This window comes from Thermobia domestica, chromosome 4 (genome assembly GCF_964235325.1).
Source record: "Thermobia domestica chromosome 4, izTheDome1.hap1.1, whole genome shotgun sequence".
NCBI lineage: Eukaryota > Metazoa > Arthropoda > Insecta > Zygentoma > Lepismatidae > Thermobia > Thermobia domestica.
This window is the reverse complement of record NC_137457.1, coordinates 2,719,378-2,739,314: the sequence shown is the minus strand read 5'-3', so window position 1 is coordinate 2,739,314 and position 19,937 is coordinate 2,719,378. Positions and strand designations below refer to the sequence as shown.

Below are 19,937 nucleotides of genomic sequence, written 5' to 3'. Positions count from 1 at the left end.
TTTTTTTTTTTTTTTTTTTTTTTGTTCGGAACGCAGTTGTTTCATGTGATTGCAAAAATATACATCAATGTTAATTTGTTTATCAATGATAATTAAGTTAATATAAAGCAGCTCTAATGCAGTACTATCCTCAGCTAGTAGTAATTTGTTTTTATATAATATATTTTTCCCTTGTTTACCTTCCCTCGCGTTTGTGGTCCAGAATACTATTTCTTTTTAATATTCTAAATAGGAACGCAAAAAACATTTTTTCTTCGTACTTATTTCAGCATTATTACTATTGCATTATGCTAATTTTTACCTTTCATATCTTTACGACTGGGCCAAAGTATTTTCCTACTTTCTTCCCTGGAGCTTCTGTAGTCGATACAAACAGCTTCCTTCCCATCAGTATTGCTTTCTTTGGTAAATGTTTAGCAGAAGGGGTCCAGAAGTATGTAAATTATACACAATTTACGGGAGAAACGGAAGATGGAAGTACTTAGACCTAACATAATCTAACCAAATCTAACCTAACCCAAATTAATTAACGTCATATTAATAGAAATAAGCTAAATTCTATCATTTTTCGAAAATTTTGTTGGACCCCTACACTAATATAATCTAACATAAACTAACCCAATGTGAACAGAAACAACCGAAATTGTAACATAAAAAAAAAAAAAATAAATAAAATAAAATAATAGCTGCACTCTTTTTGATAAACATAGTCACTTTCTTTCTTTAATGTTTAGACCATTTCGTTTCAATCAGTGCTGCTTTCTTTTTTAACGTTTAAACCATTTTGTTCCAAACAGCATTACTTCCTTTTTTTTAATGTTTAGACCATTTCGTTTGAATCAGTGTTGCTTTCTGTTTTAATGTTTAAACCATTTCGTTCCATACAGCATTGCTTTGTTTTTTCTAATTTTTAAACCACTTCGTTCCAACCAACATTGCTTTTTTTTTAAATATTTAAACCATTTCGTTTCAATCAGTGTTGCTTTCTTTATAATGTTTAAACCATTTGTTTCCAAACAGCATTGCTTTCTCTTTTTAATGTTAAGACCATTTCGTTTTAATCAGTGTTGCTTTCTTTTTTAATGTTTAAACCATTTCATTCCAAACAGCATTGCTTCCTTTTTTTAATGTTAAGACCATTTGATTTCAATCAGTGTTGCTTTCTTTTTAATATTTAAACCATTTGGTTTCAATCAGTGTTGCTTTCTTTTTTAATGTTTAAACGATTTTCGTTCCAAACAGCATTGCTTTCTTTTTTTAAATGTATATTTTGTATTCTTCTGAGCATACCACCTATAATGTAATTGCACATAGCAAATCACAACAGATTTCCAAACTCTGCGAATTTAATACGGAAACCGCTAGATTTCTATCATTTTTGGTTATAGCACAGCAATAAGTCGCAGATTTTACCTATTCTTGCCGTATTGAATTCATGTGAAAAACTGTTAGTCTTCCTTCATTTATTACCTTTTATCACTATTATTATTGTTAAGTATGTTTTTTTTTTTTCTCCTTGATTTTCAGTTTGGACCTAGAAATGTTTCTTCCATGTTTCTCGATTTTCAGCTTCCTCTTTTAACTCCCAATATTTTCTTCTATTTTTCAAGTCATCGATCACTTGCGTTCTTCTTCCTCCTATTCCTCGCTTTCCTTCCATCTTTCCTTCTATGGCGGTATGAAGAAGACAATTTCTTCGCAAGATGTGTCCAATCCAAGTGTGCTTTCTACGAAGGATGGTGGCTAGAAGGGTCCTCTTCTCTCCTATCTGTTTTAAAACGTTTGCGTTTGTTACTCTTTTTGTCTATTTTATCTTCTCCATCTTCCTCCAACACCACATTTCGAAGCTCTCTAAATATTTCTTCTCTAACTTCCGTAATGTCCAAGTCTCTGAACCATAAAGTCCAATATTCCATATATAGCACTTGACCAATTTGTTCCTTAGTCCAATATTAAGGCTGCTAGTTAAGAGTGATCGTTTCTTGTTGAATGCTTCTTTGGCTATGGCAATTCTTGACCTGATCTCTTTGGTGCAGTACGCGTCTTTCGTCAAAATACTTCCCTGATATTTGAAATGGTCGACCTCTTTAAGTACTCTTTGTTCTACTCTGACCCATAAGGACGCATTTCCACGAAATATTCTCATTACTTTCGATTTTTCGATGTTGATGTCCATTCCATCACTGGCGATCGGTATTGAAGCCGGAAATTAACTTCCTGCATTTCCGGTTTGAATAGAGAGCTAAATGTCCAGATTAAACGTAGAACGCTGAATCCATAATAAAAATCTAATTCTCGATATCTGTTACCCTCATTTCTATTGAGATCGATATTGAAACTAAAAGTAATAGTGCATTTCTACCACTTCCGGTAGGTAAAGGGGTACATAAGGATAGAGCTAGATTTACTTCTGGGACGGTGAATTGGTTCCAAAAAATAAATAATAAGAAAGTAAAACTCGCTTTCTATTACTGTTTTTCTCTATGGTGATCAACCTTGAACATGGAAATGGTTAATTTCTTCCACTTCCGGGTTAGGTAGAAAGTTGAGAGATGAGGTAGAAAACGTGCAGGGGTAGAAAACGTGCTTTGTCCTGATACCTGTCCGCAGATGACACTTCCCACACTTCTGCAAAGCATAGTGGGAGTAATGTTAGTTTTCGTTAGACACATATGCCTGCAAACCGACACATCTGATCCTTCCACCAAAATACTGCCGTATTTTACGGACTATAAGACGCAGTTTTGTTCTTCGTAAAATTACCTCCAAAATTCAGGTGCGTTTTATACCCGAAATTAATATAAAAGCGTCCAGTCTTTGATTTAAAATTCCCACCAGTGTTAAAAAATGCCCATATATTCGATGCCGCGGGAAACCTATCTCTACTCGTATCTGGCAACATTGGATTCAGCTGACAGCAGAAGTGCACTGACGCGACGAACATCAGTTGCGGAGATTTTATAAACTAAGTGTTTTTTTTTAATCTGCGATCTAATAATAAAAATGTTGCGATAATGTTTTTAAAAAATTGCTTCTTAAAGATTAAGGTGTATCTTTTAGTTCGTAAAATACGGTATATTTCTTATGTAGACCCTTCTTCAGCATTTCTTTTTAAATATTACTGAGACGCTATATCCCTGTTTAATTTCCCTTTTCTCTGTCATTTTTCCCCTATTTTTACTCTTGTATTGAGTTTCTGATATGTCAACAGTTTTCTCAGCATTCCCTCAATCTTTTCCCTTTTTCTCATAGATCAAATAAACAATAGACATTTGATAATGCCTTATTTACATCAGTTTCATTTCAAACGTCATAAAGAAAAAGTATCCTAACCAGGGGCGGACCCATGGGAGGTCCACTGGGTTCGGAATTCCCTTAAAACTTCGTAACTCGACTAATATTTGTACACTTTCTTAACAACTATACTTATTTAACAGAGAAATGATTGATTAGCCTAAAGATTTGATTTTAAACCTCATCAGTACTCTCAGTTTTCTTATAAAAATAATTAGTTCTTTCACATTTTCTGAGAATATAGGTGGCAGTATAATTAACAATTATTTATCGTCTTTTCGGGTGCAGAATAACACAGGTTTGATACTACATAGTCGTATTGAACCTGCCCCTTACAAAAACATTTTACCCCTCTCAACAAAAAATTCTGAGTGTACGCCTGATCCTAACCATATTTCATAACATTTACCAGTTTATAAGTGTTTTGGTTTACTGGTATAAGTATGAAGCACTAACACTGATACAACACTAAGAATAAATTGTAAATATAATTGAAGGGCCTATCCCACTCCTCCGTCAAACATGACTTTTGTGGCTGAAGTGTAAACTATTATCTCCTAGTGTTACTCATTGGACTAAATGCATTGTGGGATATGCATGATGTTCTACATTCCATTCTCCTACAAACTAAAATACCTACGTTACTTAGATTTTTTCTACATTAAAACTGCATTTCTCTCCAAAGCATAAAATTGTGGGATAGGCCCTTCTTCCACCAAGCCCTTCAGTTCTTGTTACTTGCAGTCTTGTCATGTGCTGCTGTAGTTTTGTGGTACATGCAATTGTAAATCCTGTTGTTAGAAATTCACCTTAGTAATAGAAGACGTTTATGTTGAATGAAATACGGCCCTGATTGACAGTGTTGCCAGAAGACCTTGTAATTTGTTGAAGCAGCGTGTTAAGGATACATTAATATTAAGGAAATAAGTTTAACAAGGAGTGAAAACGTTCCTTTCTGAATACATTTACATATTGGCAATTCTACACCTCTATGTTTCGCAGATAAAGATTTCCTTCTTTTTTAGTTGATCCATGTAAAAGGTTGTATTTCTGGTAATGTGTCAAAGATGTCTAAATACACTAAGCTAATAATTGGTGAAAGATAAGTTTATCATGACTTACGATTCAAAACTCATTTAAGTTGAAAAAGTCTTGACTTCGTAATCTCTGGAACACTATATTTGTTTAAGAACATACAGGACCTAACCTAACCTGTAAGTACAATTTCTAGTATTACCAATTATAAATAATCGCTAACCACCGTGTAAAATATGGGGACGTGTTTATTCATTGAGGGCGTTGTAGCTCAGTGAGAGCACTCATCTCTAGCGCAAGGGGCGGGGTTCGATCCTAGGCATGTGAATATGTGGTGGACACCGTATCCATGAGTTTCATCGAAGTTCTCTTTTTTTCTCCCACATTGTTACTTCATCAATTAGCCCAAAGGACGTAGCCGTTAGCATAAAGGACGTAAGAGAAAATATGCTAACTTTTCAATACAGCACAACGTAGAAGCTTGGGAGGTAGATGAAAGGACATTGCAGTGTACTATGTTGTAACTTCTCTACCAGCAGCGCATACTAATAGTATGACTTCTGCTACAATCTGCCTGCCCGTTATCAAGAGATCTTTGCAATGAAACAAAATGTAATCTAAGCTTCTATACGAGGGAGGACACAAATGAAACCGGACTAAAAATTTAATTTATTATTATTATTAATTATTATTATTATTATTATTATTATTATTATTATTATTATTATTATTATTTTTCATAGAAAATTCTTTCAGTCTCCTTCGAGGTACTCTCTATTAGATGCGATGCACTTCTCTAGTTTTCTTTCCCGCTGTTTGAAACAACTCTGGAACTCGTCAACTTCAATATCGTCCGATGCCTTCTGCGAAGCTCTTTTTACAACCTCCAAATTATCTAAATGCTTCCCTTTTATTATTATTATTATTATTATTATTATTATTATTATTATTATTATTATTATTATTATTATTATTATTATTTTTCATTTTCGGAAACAGAAAATAGTAGCACGGGGCTACGTCTGGGGAACGATAGCCCACCCCTGAGAACCCAAATAGACGAATGCAGACATTTTTTTTTTATCCTGTGAGCAAATGAAGAACAAACTTAGCGGCTACACGTCTCATTTGCAAATCTTCACTGAAAATCCGCTGGCACGAGTTCCAACTCAATTCTGTTTGTTCTGAAATTTCGTCGATCGTGAAACGAAGATCCTCGCTGATTTTTCCAATGTTTTCGTCGTTTCGAGATGATGATGGTAGCCCAAAACGAACATAATCTTCAACACTCATCTAAGTACGTTTAAAGCAAGCGAACCAAACCCAAACCAAGCGAAATCGTTAGCTGCTCATAGTATCCTTCTTGAAACTCTATTAAAGCATTTGGTAAGCTTCCGTTGCCGATTTTTCAAGCAGGAAGCAAAATTTCAAACACAGTCTTTGATCCTTTAAATTTCGCGTAACGATTTCGCAGGTAGCAAACGAGAACAATTGAGAAAAACGAGACTGCAATGAAACGTTAACCTTAAACGTAGACGCCACTTGGGCAACTGATTTGGGAAGGTCTCTACTAGACCCATCTAGCGGGAGAACTCTTTATTATGCCTAGGAACGGCTGCATGCTTTCAATCTGGTTTCTTTTAGGTCTCTTCTCGTATAGAAACTTGGATTACATTTTGTTATCTAAGTATATATATATATGCTTTCGAAAGAGATAGAGAAGTGGTCCTTAGAATTATTCTGACGAACAAAACCAGGTCTCATTTGAGAGCAGTTTGAGAAACGCTACTTTGATTTTTAATAAGAACTTTAATAACAACAATCCACATAGTCATATTTCATACAAATGTTTGTATTAAACACTATAAACATTACAACAAAAATGGAATACTATTCATAATTGAGACACTCTTAATGTATTTTTCATTAACGACAAAAAACAAGTTATTTATGTACACTCTTTATGTCCCAATTGTCGAGAATATCAATTCTGTATTAACATGTTGAGACAGAATATTATTTTATGTACAAAAGCTTTAGCCATAGAAGTCATTTTTTTCAACTCACTTATATCACACTTCTCTCACTAACAAGAAATTATAGGTTTAATGATGAAAACTACAGAATGTCACATAAATCTGGAAATACCCAAATAAAATACAGTTGAAATATTTGTCAATCTATTTAGTATCCAATAAAACATTGTCTTGATGTTAAAGTGTTTGAGCTTTTCCAAAACACTGGATTGAGTGAAATCGCTTAGATACTTTTTTTTTTTTAATTTATTTATTTATTTATTTTAGTAATGGAAGTATGTTAGAAATAGATATATGTAGAGTTTTAAACAAAATGTGAGGTACTAAGAATTTTTTATTTTCTTAAATTATGAAGTCATTTAGAACAATATTTGAAGTATTTATTTAGTTGAGTTCTCCCCTCCCCCTGCTTTAAAAAGCTATGATTTTGAGCGACACTGTTTTCTCTCGAAACGTATCTTTATTGAGTTTACCTGTGTATCCCCTGCTTTCTTGAGTTTACCTGTGTATCCCCTGCTTTCTTGAGTTTGCCCGTGTATCCCCTGCTTTCTTGAGTTTACCCGTGTATCCCCTGCTTTCTTGAGTTTACCCGTGTATCCCCTGCTTTCTTGAGTTCGCCCGTGTATTCCCTGCTTTCTTGAGTTTGTCCGTGTATCCCCAGCTTTAAAAAGTTATGATTTTGAGCGACATTAGAAGGATCATACATATCCGTTACTATTTTATATCTTAAATTTAATATATAATATAGTGGCAACCAACGTACCACCAATCAGTTTAGTTTACTATCAAATAAATACATCGTCATCATTATTATAGATGTTCTGCCATTATTGACAGACAACTTGCCACAAACTGAAAACTTCCATGCACCACAGTCTTCAGCTAATTTCTTCGTCTTCACATAGGAAGTTTCTATTTTAATATCGTCCATGAACTGTAACTTCTTTCGTCCCTCTTTTTCCTGCCACTGTACTTTCTAGGATGACTGTCCTGATTCAGTTCTTTCTTTGCTAATATTTGTTTGCTTTTCCCCGACTATTTCTAACTTTAACTCCTTAGTTTTCTGTTCGACTAAGCTAGTTTTCTTCATTATTTTTCACATCCACATTTCGAAAGTATCCCGTCTTTTTTTTTCCACTTTTATCGTTCTTGTGTAATGTTCATGTTTCTGCCTCGTAGATTACACTACGAAATAAAAAGAAGAAAACACTGGTGAAAAATTAGCCCTAAATACTTAGATTCGTATTTTATTCAGGTGCTTCCAGATTATAGGAGACACACTGTATTTAAGTTCCAAGTAAATTATCTTGTCGGTGGTGGTAATAACTTTGGTTTATTATTCAGTGTTACTTAATCTCTTTACTTTTTCTTTTTTCCTCTTCATCTTCATCTGGTGATGCGTATAAATTTATGCCTTTTCCTAGATGAAGTACTACTACATCGAGAATCACTCCTACTATCGTAAAGCCTGTAAAAGAGAACCAGAGTAAGCAATTAAAATACATAATAGCCTTCTGTTGCGCGCTAAATACTTGTAAAGGACTTATCCAGTTTCAATGATGTAAACAGATTTTGGAGAAGATGGCTGAAATTCAGCTTAAGGTTACTTTAAAGGGACAAGTTTTTCCAATAGATGTCACTACATTTCTCGTATATATCTCATGTATTTTTTTACCTTTCACGAAAATTCACAATTTCTCTTAGAATTTTTACACTAGTCTTCAAATTTTGCGAGAAGGAACCCTTCATAACCTATCGAAGACAACAATCCGTGCCGGTTTTTTATTTAGAATTTTCTTCATTGTTGAAATGACTTAATTGTTGAAATTGGATATCCAAATCTTAAACAATATAGTGTTTCAACAATGAAGAAAGATCTGAATAAAAAAATCGGCACGGATTGTTGCCTTCGATATGTTATGAAGTTCCTTCCCGAAAAATTTGAAGTGTGTAGTGTGAAATTTGTGAGAGAAATAGTGAATTTTCGTGAATGGCAAAAACTACATGAGAGAGATACGAAGATTGTAGTGACATCTATCGGCAAAACTTGTCCCTTTAAACCAACCTTAAATGTAGAAGGGATTATGCAGATTCTATATTCCAAAAGCAAATTGTCCTAAACTGGATGAAACATAATCAAAAAAGCACCAAACAATGACATTAATGTAAACGGAAAATCAATGAAAAGCAAATAATTCCTCCCCTTACCTCAAAACCCAAAACAGAGATATAGATACAATTTAGCTTAAATGAAGAAGAGGCTATGTAGATTCTATATTCCAAAAGCCTAAATAGTTGGAACATAGTATTAAAAAAAAAAAAAAAAAAAAAAGTGAAAAACATTAAGATTAATATCAATGGAAAACAAGTAATTCCTCCACTTATCTCAAAAACCCTAAATAAGGAGATGGCTGAAAATTAGACTAAACATAGAACAGACTATGCAGATTCTACATTCAAAGACGAAATTGTCCTAAAATGGAGAGAATATAGTCAGAAAAAAAGTCACGAAACATGGAAGTCAGGCCAATGGAAAATAAGTGAGAAAAATGAAATCGTCCACATATCTGAAACACTGTAATAAAGAGATGGCTAATAGAAAGCTTATTGCAAAGATATAGTGAAAAGTTTAAAAATGATATATAGCACGTAAAGTAGATATGGGTAGAACATGGTCAAAAGTCAAGTTGTTTAAGTAAAATCAATAATAATGATAAAGTATATGCATTTTCTTCGAATTATCCCAGGGCGCTCCACGCAGAGGTTACATGCGCGAAATATCTCACATATTAATTTGGAATCTCCAGACTCGATTTAGCACGCAACGTGACTTTTGACCTGATCACGCAACACAGGCTGGTGCTTATGGCAAACCGGATAGGCTCTTTGCTATTAACCCATATAATCTTTATTAATAACTATAAAGATTGCAAATGAATTATTAATCTATTATTTCTAATTACTGTAAATGTAAGTGTTTGAATTATGCAGCACTTTTGTGAAAACCAACATTACACATTTTCAAAGAGGTGTATAATTTTCTCTATTTTTTCAAACTGTGTAGTCAATATAATTCGCTTTATGATTAAAGCTTGTTAGATTTGTTTTTTCTTTCCTAAATCTTACCATGGTAATGTAATTTCAAATAAAGAATACCAATATATATATTGATGGAGTGGGAACGTGGGAAAGGGATTCTCCAAAGGAAGAAGAGGATTCCCAAATATCCTGAAAGCAGAAGGAGGTCGAAATAAGCGTAAATCGAACGACGTTCCCACTAATCTTGGTTTTGGCATTTTTGAAAATTTTAAAAGCATCCTATCCTGTAAAATTCACCACATTGCTTTTTCTGGAGTCGTTGGTATTTGCGCTATGACGCCCCAAAGTTCATTTTTCCGATATTTCGGCGGCTCATAACTTGGAAGGTATGCATTCTGCAGCATTTGTGTACGTAGGCTTCCTAGCTTGTTTACGTTCGTGGCTTCACACCTCAAGCGTTGTAAATGGTATTTTTCAACAGCTTATATGAAGAAAAGCTTCAGAAACAATGAAAATTCAAATTGAGCACAATGGATTTGTTGAAAAGAAAGAAAAATAAGTAAGAATGAAATCCAAATAGAGAGAAATACAAAATATTTTACATTTTGATTGGGGTCCTACTCTAAAATTGGACAATTAAATCTTTAATAAAGCTTGGTACAATGATGTAAAAAAAATATGTAGTAACAATAATTCGTTAAAAAAACAAAGTAGCATAGTGGTAATTTGATCTGTTTACATTGACCAACTACACGGAAATCAAAACAGAATAAAGTTTGTAGTTGAAGATTGAAGGTCAACTGAATATTGAATGATGAAATTATTAGTACAAATCTTATATATGCGTATTTCGCATACTTTTTTTAGAAAATATAAGAAATGCGAAATTCCCAAAAGTGGTAATCTTTCAATATAGTGCGAATTATTACATCTATACTTCTAAGGTGGACACAGCACATGTCCCTCATACACTGACTGCTCACTGAATTGCGACCACCTACCTAATACGTTGTTGGTCCATCTTTTGCTCAGGGGACGGCCGGGACATGGCGTGACAAGGATTTGGTAGTTGCTGATATGTTTCCACGGGAATCTGACACCACATATCCCTCGATGAGCCCACAGATGTTGGTGCATTGTACGAAGAGTTCATTCCACAAAATTCCATAAATAATCTATAGGATTAAGATCCGATGAATTAGGGGGCCAATTCACATGCCGCAGCTCTGTGGAACGTTTCTTAAGCCAAGGAAGTACGCTCCTGGCTTGCTGGTACCGTGCATTGCCGTCCTGGGAAATGCCGTCTTCGTGTGGGTAGAAGTGTTGCATTGTAGGATGTACGTGATTCTTTAACATCTGCAGGTACACAACGGATTCTCATTGTAGTCCATACACAACAACGGTCCCAGTCCATACCAATAGAAGCATCCCCAAACTATACAGCCGCCCCCTCCTGCCTGAACAATACGCACCATGCACGAGAGGCCCATAGTGTCGTGCTGTTGGCGCCATACATGCACATGTCTGTCGAGAGGAGTAGCACAAACCATGATTTATCGGATCAACACACTCTTTTCCAATCATCTGCGATCCAATTAGCGTGTTCCTATGCCTAAGAGCGACGAAGTGGCAAGCCGTAAGGAAAAGGAGAATACTTCTCAGAGAGTAAATACCCAGAGAAATTGTTTCTTCTCAGTACCTTCAATACTATGCTTTCATCATAAGCTATCTGTGGGTGACGAGTGGGTCGTTTGCTGTGGAACTTCGTGCGTGCTAGTGTACGCTGTATAGTTGTACGGAATATGGTGGTTGTGCATCCACAATTGTATTAGTCACGTAGTTCCCGGACACCGATGGTTCGTTTGGCTGTAACGAGCTGTTTGACGCAACGCTCGCCCCACATTTTGAACTTTCGCCTTTTGAAGACCGTTACCCCATTTTCTTTCCAATTCTTGTCCACCTTCACTTCACAGGAATAGGTGCATCCGATAAGTATTGCTGTCTGGGTTATTGATACACCTATTACTCGGGTACCGCCAATCATGCCCTATTGGAATGGGTATAAATCGTGTCCACCTCACCTTCCATTATAACAGTGTGCTGTCTGCCAATATCTAACCTCGAGTGTGTTCTTCCTATGCAATACTACCAGTCAGGGTGGTCATGTAACTAGTTCGGCTGCTGGCCACACTTCCTTCTGTGGAAGGGTGGTCACAACTCAGCGAGCACTCAGTGTATGAGAAATATGCATGCATAATTACATAGTTCAATCATTGAAAGACTTAATGTGTTTCAGTAAGTTCACTTTTTTTAATTTTAGTTAAAAACTTAAAGAGGAAGAAATCCATCAAAAAAGAGCCACATAGTATTTCGTCGCTGCCTCGAAGAACAGCTATGTGTTAAAACCACAACTTTTCAGGAGAAGCAAAAAACATTCCAAACTCTTAAAATTTTGCCAAATATACACGGAAATACGAAAAATATAATAAAATTGGTTTTGCCTATATTATACAGTGGACATTGTTGTATTCCACTTCAACAATATTATATTAGTATTTTCGTATTTACGTAGCACTTTTGCACCTTTATAAGCACATAGAGGATTTATATACATTAATCAATACGTACGTGATGAGAACCTCAAGCCTTTAATTTCAATCTATTATTTTTTCATTGTTGTGGCGAAACAATTGAATATTCACTTTTCACATTATAAGGGACGCTGCCTGATAGCTTTCAGGTTTATTTGCACGGCATAACTCATTTTCGACAAAAATGTCACATAGCGGTTCTTCGAGGCGCAGCGACGATGTGCAAATTCTATTGCATGAATATGTAGTTGTTTTCAAGATCTTTCGTGTGATGTATAAAATTAGGTGCCCAATAATTATGACATCAAACTGCGCATCCAAATAACTGGTTTAGAAACAGTTGATTATTCACTTAATAACATTTTATAGATGCCATCTGGGTCACTTTCTTCCTTTTTTAAGTTTTTCATTGTCTTTTTAAGTTATTCAATAACTAACTGGTTCATACTATGTTTGCTGTCTTAAATAGCTTCAATATGTTCAGTTGGTTGGCGAAACTGTTACACATTTATTATTTTTAAATAAGCGTTGCTTTGTTCAGTAATTTTTATTTCTAGTTTAAGCTATTTAGTATAGCAAAGCTAGTATGAACTAGTTAGAAATAATAGTTCAAACTAGAAATAAAAATTACTGAACAAAGCAACGTTTATTTAAAACTGATAAATGTGCATCAGTTTCGCCAACTAACTGAACATATTGGCTTTCTACCAACCAGGTTACAATGTCTGATGAAGCCAATATGTTCAGTTAGTTGGCGAAACTGTTACACATTTATTATTTTTAAATAAGCGTTGCTTTGTTCAGTAATTTTTATTTCTAGTTTAAGCTATTTAGTATAGCAAAGCTAGTATGAACTAGTTAGAAATAATAGTTCAAACTAGAAATAAAAATTACTGAACAAAGCAACGTTTATTTAAAACTGATAAATGTGCATCAGTTTCGCCAACTAACTGAACATATTGGCTTTCTACCAACCAGGTTACAATGTCTGATGAAGCCAATATGTTCAGTTAGTTGGCGAAACTGATGCACATTTATCAGTTTTAAATAAACGTTGCTTTGTTCAGTAATTTTTATTTCTAGTTTAAGCTATTGAACTAAAGTTTAAAAAGTGAGGGGTGAGCTTAGCGAAGAACACCTCTGGGTGGACCAAGAAAGATAATAAAATAATATAGAAAATGACCTAAAGGTGGTGGGTAACAACAATCCTGGCTAAAAGGAGCTAAAGGAAATAATCCACTTTTTTCTGTTGTATTAAACCTAAAGATAACACACACAGGATTTGTGAATTCGTTTCAATATGCAAATATTAAGTCTTACTTATAGCTGTTCCATTGAGATATCTTCTTAATTTAGTAGCATCATAAAAGAGGCAGTTCCCTTTACCGCCGCAATACCCAGACCAAATAAGGCATGCCGCATCTGCAAAAATACACAAGATATTTATAGCTGTAAATTAAAATTAGTTTTTAATGTCTGTAGTATTTAACAATAATACGTAAATAAGAAGCAAAGTACATACCCATCTATTAGTACTTATGTATAATGCAAAATTAACTAAGAGTGTGCTATCAAATCAAAATAGAAGGTATTAATAGGAACATGGAAGCTTCAAACAGTAAACGTGTAAATCCGTTGGAATCTGGATTTCGTTTTTATTATTATTATTATTTCTGTACTTTTTTCGTCACTTGAAAGTAAAGAGAAAATGCCAGACACATGACTATGACGTAAAAATAGATTCTCAACATTTTCAACATTTGTCATAGTTCAAGAAATTAAGTGATATTAATGATTCTGTGCATTATTGAAGCAAGCGACCCTCCCTCTTCCTTCTCACTTATTTCACAAATAGCTTTCCAACAGTAAACCGATCATTGTTTGAATGTAGATACGAGGAAAGAAAAACAAAGAAATATCTAGATAATTAGAGTGCTTTATATGACAGTTGAAAGAACATACACTGCAGACATTAACAGCTTTCAAACAGTGAACAGATCGTTGTTGAAGTGCAAAGGAAGAAAGAAGAATTAGACAACAAAAAGTAGAGGAAATTAATTCCCTAAAATGTTTCATTGTTATCTTTTTGAATGTTTTCAACAAAAAAACGAATAATCAGGTCAACATTAAAATAGAGATTCAAGAGAGAGCTAAAAGAGTAAAAAATAAATAGAATAAAAAAAGAGTCAGTTTTTATGGTTTTTTCCTCACATTCCTTTTATTTTTTATTGTTTTCCAGTTCAACTTTTTTTCTATGTCCCACCTTTGATGCTAGCGGTCTCGGGTTTGATTTTCGGTGGGGACACACAGTCGAATTTTTTTTTTTCAAACCAGCCATCCCAAATGAGGTTTTACTGTGTTTTCCTCATTCACACTAGGTAAATGCTGGGATGTTATCTTACATAATGATCCCAGTCTGCTTCTTTCCTCTATTTCTTCTTCCCAATTTCCTGGGTAGTGTGATCGCCGATGGACGTCATCCTTTATACATAACCAGCTAACATGGCCATAAATACCGAAAGCCCAGAAATCTAATTCCTAATCCTAATACTGAAATGTGCTTATATACAGGGTGTTAATGAACTATACAGACAAACTGTAAGAGGTGATTCTTCACATCAAAATAAGAGAAAAAGTTCATCTGGTCTTATGACGAGAAGTGCATAGTTTCAGAGCTAGGACTGTTCAAAATCTCAAAAAAGCCAAATTTCAAGAGGCCCAATTTCGAATTCGAGGAACTGTGGATGGTGATCCTTATCAGCGTAAAGGAAATCACGCATACGCAATCCAAAATCCATATTTCATTAATGTTCAATGGGTGTTCAGATTATTCCCTGTAGGGTAAAGTTCCAAGACATGCCATCAACCGAATTTTTAGATATGCCCTGACTTTATGATTGGTCCAAAGTAGGCAAACGATAAGCCTTGATAGCAGTGAACACGTAATCCTTTGGCGCGATGTCGGAAGTGTTAAGCATCGTCAGCAGCACAGTCTCTCGTACTCGAAAAAAATCATGGTGTGATGTTTTCTTTCACGCTTATAAGTGAAGAAAACGTGAAATATACTGTGACGAAATTCATATCATCACACGTTATTCTGAACACAAAGAAACATGGAGCTGCCGGTTTCTAACACTTGTGCCTTTCCATCGAAGTATTGGACGTCCATTGTTGTCAAGGTTTACCTCCTGCCTACTTTGGACCCTTCTTGAAATCAGGTTATAGCTGAAAACTCTATTGAAAACATATCTGAGAATTACACCCTGTAGGGAATACCCTCTATACCTATTGACAATTGATGAAATATGCACTTTTGGATTGTATTTGCGTGGCTTCCTTTACACTGATAAGAACCACCATCCACAGTTTCTGGAATTCGAAATAGGGCCTATTGTAATGTAGCTTTTTCGCGATTTTGGACAACCCTAGCTCTGAAACTATGCACTTTTAGCCATAGGTGCATATTAACTTTTTCTCTTATTTTGATGTGAGGAATCACTTCTTACAGTTTGTCGGTATAGTTCATTAACACCCTGTATACATACATGAATTACCAGAAAAATGAAAATGAAATCTTTGAATTTAACGTCCCACGATTATATTCTTTAGGCTGAGGGAGACGATGATTAAAGCAAGTGAATGATGACGGAATGAAAAAATGGGAGGAAAAGGGAGTAACCCGCGTACACGATGTTGTCCACCATAAAGTTACTTGGCTATGTATCGAACCAAGAACCCCACGCATCAGAGGTAAGCGCTATACCACTGAACCACCGTGCCTCCCGAATTAGTAGGAAAGAATGGAATCATAATCGCACACATTTAAAAAGTACACAAAAAAAACTTTCGTTAAGTACTTCGTCAGGTAAATGAGGGGAAAATAAATTGAAGTGAAATCATTGATTTAATGTGGGAAACAACGGGAGATCCTGAGAAAAGCCATTTACACGATGTTGGCCACTCATACTACGTGGGATTGCAGTGGCTGATCCAGGATATGATCAAGGGAGGGGCTAAACCATAGTTTGCCGTTTTATCCAGTGTAAAGCAGGATTGAAGCCCATTTTATCCAGTATATATTTGAGCGTCAAGGGGGGCTATAGCCTCTATAGCCCCCCTTGGATCCGCCACTGTGGGATCAAACCAGGGACCTCCTCAAACCAGAGGTGAGCACTTTACCATTGCATTGCTTTTACTTCGTTACGTATTGCCACGGACGCTCCTCCATATCATCGTTAAACTTTGTCCGTGATTGTATTTTTAGTTCAATATTCTTCAAAGGACATTCAACGAATAGTAAAAGGAAATGGTGGATATTTCAAAACCAAATTGTGATTAATTAATGAATTCTTTATCTGTAAAATTGCTATGTAATTACGTCTTTGAAATCGCTGCCAAGCACTGAAGTCAGCTAGGTTTCACAATTCAACGTGTAAGATTGACAAATATGATGACAGAAGTGAATTTCAGAGGTTTTCGTCTTTACGTATTTCACCACGAGTACAGGAAGTTCCATAACCTCGTCTCGAGTCGAGCAACAAAACTACTGGGCTTTTCCAAAGTCAGGGCAGTAGTAGCATCGAAGACCTATCAGGAGGAACACCTTGTTACTAATGCATATTATATTGTTCATCTAGACGACATCAATAACAAAAAGCTATGTACCTGTTTCATATTTGTCAATGCCTAGTCACGAGTCAGTGCTTGGGAAGTTTCAAATAGACACTACTGATCAAAATTACACACATTAAAAACATTCCCCACAGATCCTATTATTTTATTTCAACCGAAAAGATTAATCACGAATTTATTGGTGTACAAATTTATCGATGTCTAGATTATTAAGAAAGTTTTGGGTATTGCTATGACGCCTCTTGCATACGTCCCGTTCTATGTAGATCGTAGATAACTTATAGCATAACCGCAATATATAATAGTGCAAAGTATACAACATATAAAATTATAAACATTGAGAATTCATATAAAGTATAAAGAAATATTTCTCAGAAACAGAACACTCCATGATGATTAAGTAAAAGCTTTATCAGATAAGAATTTTGTTTTTGTTTGTTTGTTTGTTTAAGTTGAGCGTTACTTGTTAGCATTGACACTGTATGAGACATGAACATTTAAACTTTAAGTAAAATCCTATCAACAAGTATACGTTCAATGCTGTCCCACAGGCAATAGAACCCGGGGACCTATTAACAAACGCGCACTCGGTAACTACTAGACCAGCGTGGAAGGCTATTTCATCGTGTAGGAAGGAAAAAGAAGTAGGGAGAATAAATGAAAAAATATAGGGAGAGAAAAAGTTCGGAGAAAACTTAAGAAAAGAGAAATAGGAGTGAAGCATCCAGGAAGGTATCTATTTGGTGCTGGTGTTTGTTGAAGTTGAGGCTCCGAGGCTATATGAGACGTAGAGCTATAGTTTAAAGAGGAATCCAAACCACCGCAGTGGTTTTATGCTCTCTCACCGGGAATCAAACCTGGAACCACGAACGTGCTAGCCACTAGACCAACGAGGAATGCTAGGCGCCATGTTGGAAGGGTCACCACGGCTACTTTTGTCTGTTCTTTAATTTTTCATTTCACCCTTTCCTCTCTACCTGATGGAGTGCAGAGCTCCTTCGTGGCTAAGCGGTTAGCATACGCTTATTTGGCGTGGAAGACCCAGGTTCGATTCCCAGCGAGAGTTCATGTGGTTCGGATTCCACGTTAATCAGTGTGTCCACGTCTCATATAGCCTCGCTGCTGAAAGGTAGGGTAAACTCAAAATCAACTCAACTCAACTGATGAAGTGCGCTCCCCGCTAGTCTAGTGGATAGCGAACGCCCCTTTGGTAATGGAGTCCCGGGTTCGATTCCATGTGGAAGAAAACTGAAAGCATTACGGTGATTCCGATTCTATTTTAACCTGTAAGTTCATGTCTCACACAGCCTCTCTGCTGACAACGAATGTCGACCTTTAATAAGCAAACAAAAGCAAAAATTACTTTGTGATGAAGAGGAGCCTTGATGGCTCAGTGGTAGAGCGTTCATTTCTAGTTCGAACCCAATTCATGCTAAGGGGCTTTGTGATGGACATATACTGTGTGCGTGGGTCTCGATGTTTTTCCGTTTTCTCTCAGTTTCTTCATTCCACCAGTTCATTGATTTCTCATCATCACCATCTCTTTAGCCTACACCGTGGAATCATAAAACTGAAACGTGGAACGTAAAACTGAAAGATTTCATTTGATTTTCTTATCTGATGAAGTATGTATCGGAAACTAACTGGTTCATATTAGCTTTACTGTCCTAAATACCTTAAACTAGAAATACAAATTAGTTAACAAAGCCAAGTTTATTTTTTAAAAATAAGAACTGTGTAACAGTTTCGCCTACTAACCAAACATATTGGCTTCATCAAACACTGTAAAATAGATCTGAGATCTATTCCTGGGATTCTGCTAATTTAGGTGTAACTTTTTTTTTTTCTGTCTGATGAACCCAATATGCTCAGTTAGTTGGCGAAACTGTTACACAGTTATTTTTTTTTTAAATAAACGTTGCTTTGTTGTAATTTGGATTTCTAGTTTAAGCTATTTACTGAAGTGTTTTTAGTGCTATATGTGTTTCTGATAAGTAATTCTTTGTTTATTTTTAGTGTTTATAATAACTTGACATGTTCTGTACTTTGTATTATTAAATATGTAATTAATTCGAAACAACGCAATAAATTGTTTCAATTGAAGATCGTAGACAAACTAATTCATTACATTTTTAACATTGTGGTTCTATCATGTTCGGGAACTTTTGCCAACTAACTCAACTAAAACGAGTACAGGAAAGTTTGTGCCCCGAGCGTTGAGTGAGAAACGAAGACTGCATCGAGTGGAAGCCAGTAAGAACTTCAGCAGTAGTTTGAAAATGATTTTAAGTTCCTTTCCAAGGTTTTAATTGGTGTTGAATTTCTAACCTCCAAAATAAAAATAAAATAAAATGACTGAAGATCCACTATAATTTAAACTGTTCATGCAAAATCCTTAGTGATGATAAATATGCTTAAAAAAACTTATTTCCAGGGGGCAGTCGATATGTAGCAGAAGTGGTGTTACGCTTCCAAAGAGAATATTCTGAAGACGATTAGGTCAAATATACAGTGAACTTATGAACACTGATACATCAACATCGTGTAGTCGCTAAATATTGTAAATGTTCTGTTAGTGCAGAAGTAGGTAGAGCTATCTTGAGTGAGTTAGAGTCCGAAATCAACTCCCGCTACCGCTTTATTATTTTTCTTAAAAAATCCTCTAATAACAACAGTATTTACAGAAATACTTTAGTACAATTTTCTCTATTGTGAGGTAGAAATTAAGTAGCCCAAGATCGTGCGGCCAAGGACAGGATCTCTACATAGCTGCGGGCAAGATAGATAGAGTGACGTAGGAAACCCCAATGCTTCTGGCAATCAGTGAGGGGTTATAAAAAGTCACAGAGCCCTGAAGCAGGCTAAGCAGAGTGGCCTAGGAATCCCCAATGCTCTGTAGCAAGCAGTGAGGGGGTTAAAAGTCATAGAGCCCCGAAGCAGGCTAAGCAGAATGGCCTAGGAATCCCCAATGCTCTGTAGCAAGCAGTGAGGGGTTATAAAAAGTCACAGAACCCCGAAGCAGGCTAAGCAGAGTGGCCTAGGAATCCCCAATGCTCCGTAGCAAGCAGTGAGAGGATATAAAAAGTCACAGAGCCCCGAAGCAGGCTAAGCAGAGTAGCCTAGGAATCCCCAGTGCTCTGTAGCAAGCAGTGAGAGGTTATAAAAAAAAGTCAGAGCCCCGAAGCAGGCTAAGCAGATTGGCTTAGGAATCCCCAATGCTCTGTAGCAAGCAGTGAGGGGTTATAAAAAGTCATAGAGTCCCGAAGCAGGCTAAGTCAAGTAACAGGAAGAGAAGGCAAGAGTTCTGTAG

At 35.8% G+C, this 19,937-nt stretch overlaps 1 protein-coding gene across 1 annotated transcript in view; it reads right to left on the bottom strand.

Annotated features, from left to right (window-relative positions):
* Positions 1 to 6,073: 6,073 nt before the first annotated feature.
* Positions 6,074 to 19,937, bottom strand: part of LOC145683611 (solute carrier organic anion transporter family member 74D-like) — a 73,091-nt gene continuing 59,227 nt past the window's right edge. The window contains exons 10-11 of the mRNA XM_081754950.1: positions 13,316 to 13,417; positions 6,074 to 7,833 (exon numbers count right to left, since the gene is read on the bottom strand). Coding sequence (XP_081611076.1) covers positions 7,712 to 7,833; positions 13,316 to 13,417 — 224 coding nt within the window. The 3' untranslated portion in view covers positions 6,074 to 7,711. The remainder of the gene's footprint in view (positions 7,834 to 13,315; positions 13,418 to 19,937) is intronic.